The sequence below is a fragment of the Glycine soja genome, chromosome 2 (assembly GCF_004193775.1).
Source record: "Glycine soja cultivar W05 chromosome 2, ASM419377v2, whole genome shotgun sequence".
In the NCBI taxonomy this organism is placed as follows: Eukaryota; Viridiplantae; Streptophyta; class Magnoliopsida; order Fabales; family Fabaceae; genus Glycine; species Glycine soja.
The window spans coordinates 43,100,119-43,105,875 of record NC_041003.1 but is presented as its reverse complement, the minus strand read 5'-3'; the positions used below and the strand labels follow the sequence as shown (position 1 = coordinate 43,105,875).

At 36.3% G+C, this 5,757-nt stretch overlaps 1 protein-coding gene across 1 annotated transcript; it reads right to left on the bottom strand.

The window, feature by feature from the left end:
- Window positions 1-4,561: 4,561 nt before the first annotated feature.
- LOC114396217 lies at window positions 4,562-5,388 on the bottom strand. The gene has a single exon (XM_028358125.1). It carries the CDS (start codon window positions 5,125-5,127, stop codon window positions 4,750-4,752), a length of 378 nt encoding a protein of 125 aa, XP_028213926.1. The 5' UTR covers window positions 5,128-5,388; the 3' UTR covers window positions 4,562-4,749.
- Between the last annotated feature and the right edge of the window lie 369 nt (window positions 5,389-5,757).

Genomic DNA, 5,757 nt, shown 5'->3' with positions numbered 1-5,757 from the left:
TCTCTGCATTTTCTTTTACTTTTGCCCCCCTCTCCTCCCCAAATTTTTTCAGCCCCAAGGCTATTACTCTGATTATTTCCTGTTTCTGGTTTGTGCATGAAATTATATTTGGGCTAGAATCATGTGCTAATAAACAAGACTGGTTGCCTTGGAATACTCTAGTGATCATTCTATCATAGTGATATAGCATATGGGTTGGTGCCAAATAGTAGGAATAAAATAAAAAATATTGTTAGATTTTTTTTTGACAAAAAAAAATATTAATATTGTTAGTTAACATGTCATTATAACATTAAAAAAAAAAAGCACTGTGAGAGCTATGCTATCTGAGTGAGTTCATCTTTCTCCTTAGCATTTTAGTGATTTCTTTCTTTCATTTCTGTAGAATGCAAATTGCAATATAGTATGCTTATATTGATAACATTACATCCAGATAGAAGGAACTTTTACAAGGGTGAAAATATATTATTTTTGGTGGTTGGTTGGTGGTTCCATCTAGCATTTAAATCGCATGTGTTTTAGCTTAGAACGTACGTACTGTAATGCTTGTTGTGAGATGCTGTTGCATGTTTTAGGTTTTTGATTTGGTTAAGTGATTATTTTATTTAGTTGTGGTCCTACAATATCTGGTGTTGGTTAGGGTGAAGGGCATATTATTGTTTTTTTTTTGTCGTTTACATGTTAGGTTTAAATTGTTTGTTATTTTTTATTTTTTTGGTTGTAGATATGTCTAAATGTTGTGTTGAAATGCACCTCAGTGGACAGTTTGTGAAGTCCCCTGTAAATGCTGTTGTATGGGAGTGTGATGAAGATTTTTGGTCTTACTGGGAGTGTCTTGCTGAAATTAAAGAGTTTGAATATGCTACAAATTGATACTATGTGGTATAAAATAGGTGGGAAGAGGTTGAATGTTGGTTATGAAGTGGATAGTGCTGCTAAAATCAGTTTTGGTGACACTGAAAATGATGCAAATACTGATGTTGATATTTTTGACAATGTTAACCAGAAAGCAGGGTTGGGAGGGAAAGAAAAAGCTAAAAGTGAAAGAGGATTTAGAAGGGCAAGAGGGAAAAGGAAGGGCAATTCTAAGAGTATATAAAAGGGAAAAGAAGTGCAGGAAGATAAGAACAAGGGAAAGGGAAACAAATGCAGGAAGAACAGAAGGGGAAAGGAAAAAATAGCAAAAAAAGAGAGAAAAAGAGGTAGAGAAGGGAAAATCAAATGAGAAGGTTAATGATGATATCATGAAGCAGTTCAGAAACAATCAAGGGAAAGGGGTGAGGCGTACAAAACAAAAAGGTTCCATCTAATCCATTTGAAGATAGTGACATGAGTCAAAAGGGATGATAATGACTCATTAGGGAATGAACATGAATAGACCATGTCAAATGGGCACTTCTAAAGCTTGGATTTGACTCCTCTAGTTAGAAAATAACATGCACATATAATAGTTGATTAAGAAATCTTAACTATTAATTTTTAATCAACGAATGTAAGTGCACTTTAGCTTCTAAAGTGTATTCTTCATACTTTAGAGAAGCCAAGTCTGTGAATTTTATGATGATGACAAGTTCAATGTTGAAGTTGAGTATTTATCTGAAGAGTTTCACAGTGGGGGAAGTTTTGATGAGGAACCTAGCAGAGAAAAAATGTGGAAACATGCCTTGTTCCAAATGCCAAAACAGATTATTGATCACAAATGGGAATTAGGCACATTTTACCTTGTTTGCATCAATGGAAGACTTCAACGATGCTATCAAGGCATATATGCAGTACATAGTGGTAGATATTTTCAAATTCAGAAAAAGGACAACATTAGAGCAAGGGTTGTCTGCCAGGTTGGGAGTGAGTGGATGGCATTTTGTGCCAAGTTATCACCATAGGACACGTAGAAGTTCAGGAAACTTGTAGACACACAGTTGAGGTAAGGAGTACAAAGTCTAATTGATCAGTGCAAATTGATTGAGTAGTAGTGATTTTATAATCCATGATAAGAATAACAACGAGCTTTATTGTTGTTGTTGTTGTAGTAGTGATTTTGTAAGGAAGAATGGATGTGAAATACTTGAGTAGCAGTTAAGACTACGAGCATTTGTCAATGTGTCTCTTACATGCTTTCTAATGCACTCTAATCAAGTAAGGAGATGGTACTATTTTCAGACACTCTTGAGTGTCACGTTTTCAATGAAAAGCTTAGTGAAACCGTACCTCTAGCAATGACAGAACTAGAAGGTGATTCCTCTGATGAGGTTAAACATGTGTTCAACAATTGGTACCATAACTGTTGAAAGTCCAAATTATCATAAAGAATAAGGATTTTCATTTCAGAGTCCGGAAAAAGGAAATATAGTATCTGATTTTACAAATATGTCATGCTAATGAATTGATCTATATTATTTTGGTTTTATGGATATTACCGTGAAATTTGAGTTCGGAGAGGGAAGAAAATGGTTTAAGTTGAACTTCAGTCTATTGGTAATATAGTTAGCATTAACAATGGGATTACAAATTGTTTCAACATTTCTTATGAGTAGTATGAAAATCAAGAGAATGCAAAGGCAAAAAAGTTATTCAGCCTCACTTTTATGTTAAACAAAATTTTCCTCCTCATGTTGTGTTCGATTGGTGTGACGGAGACAAGTTACGGAAGACAGAAATGCGACTTTGTTCAAGCCTTAGAGACGGGGTTCGGTTTATGCTCCGGTCTCTTTGTATTTGCTTCTTCTTATTATATTTTGGTGGCTTGTTTACTGTTTAGCTTGGGCAGTGGAGTAGGTGCTGACTTGGTTAGGACGTCCTTCACTGCTATTTGCTCTTGCATGTCTGCTTTTGTTTTAAAAAAAAAAGTTTGGTTGGGACCATTTTACAGAGACTTAAGTTATGTTCTTGTAGGTTCCTAGTGTTTAATTTCTTATTTTATTCGTCTCAAACAACATTACAATATTATTTATATTCTATTTCTCATGTATTTTTCTTAAACCAAACAACAAAACATATCAGTTTATTTTTATTCTATTTTTTCTTTTTCATATTATCTCTCCTATTAAAGTTCACTTTATTTTTCTCCTTTAAATCAAACACGACCTAAATAATGAATTGATGTTTGCTTACACAATAAGCTTGTTGCTTCACATCACATGAATGCCGATCATTTTATGCTCCAAACAAAGAAACAAGTGAATACGCTCAAAGGACGTGTTCACACTCCACACATTCGTTCACAAGTAACTCAGTTTTGATGATCACCAATTAGAAAAGCAAAAGGTATACTGATCTACAATGTCTGGTTTTTTTATTTAAACAACGTAAAAATATAAAATTCATAAAAGCTAATCATATGCAAGTAGGCCAGCTCAATTTCGCAACAAAGTAGTTTGTCTCAAGTACATTAAACATTGTTAAGGAAACAGAATCCGTCAACTACTCTACAAATAGTATATCCTTACTAGTTTTGAGTGCATTAAAAAGCATGTAGGAGACACTTGCATTGGCAAATGCTCATACCTACTATTCAAGTATTTTGTATACATTCTGCCTTAAGAGAATTACTAAACAGTCAGTCATTCTAACAAGATAATTTAGATTTAACATTTACATTTTTGCAGTAATTCTAAGTTTTAACGTGCACCGTTCAAGTTAGGATGCATTCATGTAGCTTGTATGTGTCTTTTGATCCAAACAAATTTTGTTCCGATCGAAAGGACACATAATGTGTTCGGATCCAAAGGATACATATAAAGATGCATGAATGTACCCTAACTTAATGGGTGTACACATTCTTGCCCATGTCTTTTTACCAACATGGATTATCTCTAACTGAGTTTTTGTCCAGCAATCAAGGAAGAGAGACAAAATCTTATTGGAGAGACCAGAAGATTTGAACTTGGATCGGGATACCTGGAGTTCCCACATTCATCTAATCTGAACCATGGTTCTAGAAAATGGTCTGCAATCACATCAGCCACCACAATGTGAAGGATAAAACCACAACTGCAATTCAAAACCTTGATCAGAACCATTAAATGAAGATTGGATGACTCATTATATCTCAACAAATCTAACTTCAAATGCACATCTAAAATGTGAACCATCCGATCTTCATCTAAACTACAACCTTGATTCATGAATGCATGAATGTGAGAATACAGGGAATCAACCTGTTTCAATTTGAACTCGTTTTTCTACACTTACAAATGCAATACATACTTTTTTTTTGGTAACCATGGTATTGGTATGAAATTGTCCATGCCAAAAGTAAAGACAAATTTTCGTCCGACACCTTGAGCACACACAAGGTGAATATATCCTTATCATCACGATTTATTTCATACCTAAAGGCTAACCAAGATTTGAGCCCTAGAGCACTTAGATAAGGAAGAGAAGTTGCTGGTAATGCAATACATACATTAAATACAGCAAACAAGAGTCTCTTAAGTTTGATACGGTATAGATTTAAAGATGCTTAAAATGTCATAAATTAAAACTCATGTTGGATATAACTTATAATTATTATAACTATAACAAATTAACAATTCTTTTCAATTATACCACAACGCAATCATAGATAGAAAGTAAGTGTATTCCAATTCCAATTAAAACCACAGCAACGTCATCATGAATCAAGAAAGTTGTGAAATTACAATAGTAACAATAATCATACATACAATACAAGAATGGCCGTGTGATTGATTTACAAAAGAACCCCTCAAAGAATTGCAAAGAACTAAAACCACATAACCCCAATTTTAACTAAAAAAGACCGAACAACACGGAGAACCCCAACACAATGAGCCAAACAATGTGCACCAAAAGCAGAGCTTGCCCAGGAATCGGCGCCGATCCACCGTTCCCCACTTCACAGAACCCGAATTTCGCAACCTCGACGCCGGCGCACGCCGCTTCCGCGCAGCCGCACCAGTACGTCACGCCGTCCGCGCCGCAAACGGGGTCGGCTCGGAAGCATTTCGCCGGGCACGATAACGGCATCGTTTTGCCGCACAAGCTCTCCGACGGCAGCTGCAGCACGCCGGGGTCCTCGAGATCCACCGCCGCCGCGACGGGGAGGATCACGCAGAGCGCGGCGACAGCGATCGCGACGACGGCGAGGAATCGTGAGAATTTTGGCATCGTTGGTTTCGGAGATCGCGAGCTACGAGGGCTCGCCGTGGCGGATTTGAGGACCCAGTTGGGGAAAGGTTCGGGATTTGAAGGATTCTGAAGAGGAGGGTTGGGGAATTGGAATTTGGATTGAAACCCTAACTGAGGCAATTTGGGGGTTTTGGTTACCGTGTTGGCGAGGAAAAAGGGAAGGAAAGGAAGAACCGAAAAAGTAGAAAGAATCTTTGTTTGTTGTCGTTGGACGGTTGGGGGATGGGTCTTATTTTTTTTAACGGATGAAAATCAATTTAAACCTAATTTAGGGAAAATAATAAAATTGTGTTAATGCAAATTACTTCCTTCATTTTTTATTTACAAAAGCCAAGGATCGGTAAACGGGTTCATGTCCATGGACTGGTCCACGGGACCCACGGTTTGCGTGAATAACAGCCTAATTTTTTTAAATTGTCTATGATTATGTCATATTTTTGGGTTCCTCCCACGGACTATGCGGGTTTGATTGTTCGTGAGTTGCCCACATTACGATTTTATTACTTCAAATATGGAATCATTTGTTGTTGTTGAAAATGTTTAAGTTTCATATTTTAGATTTATTATTTGGATTTTCTTTTGTTAAAATATTATTTATTTTATTGATGT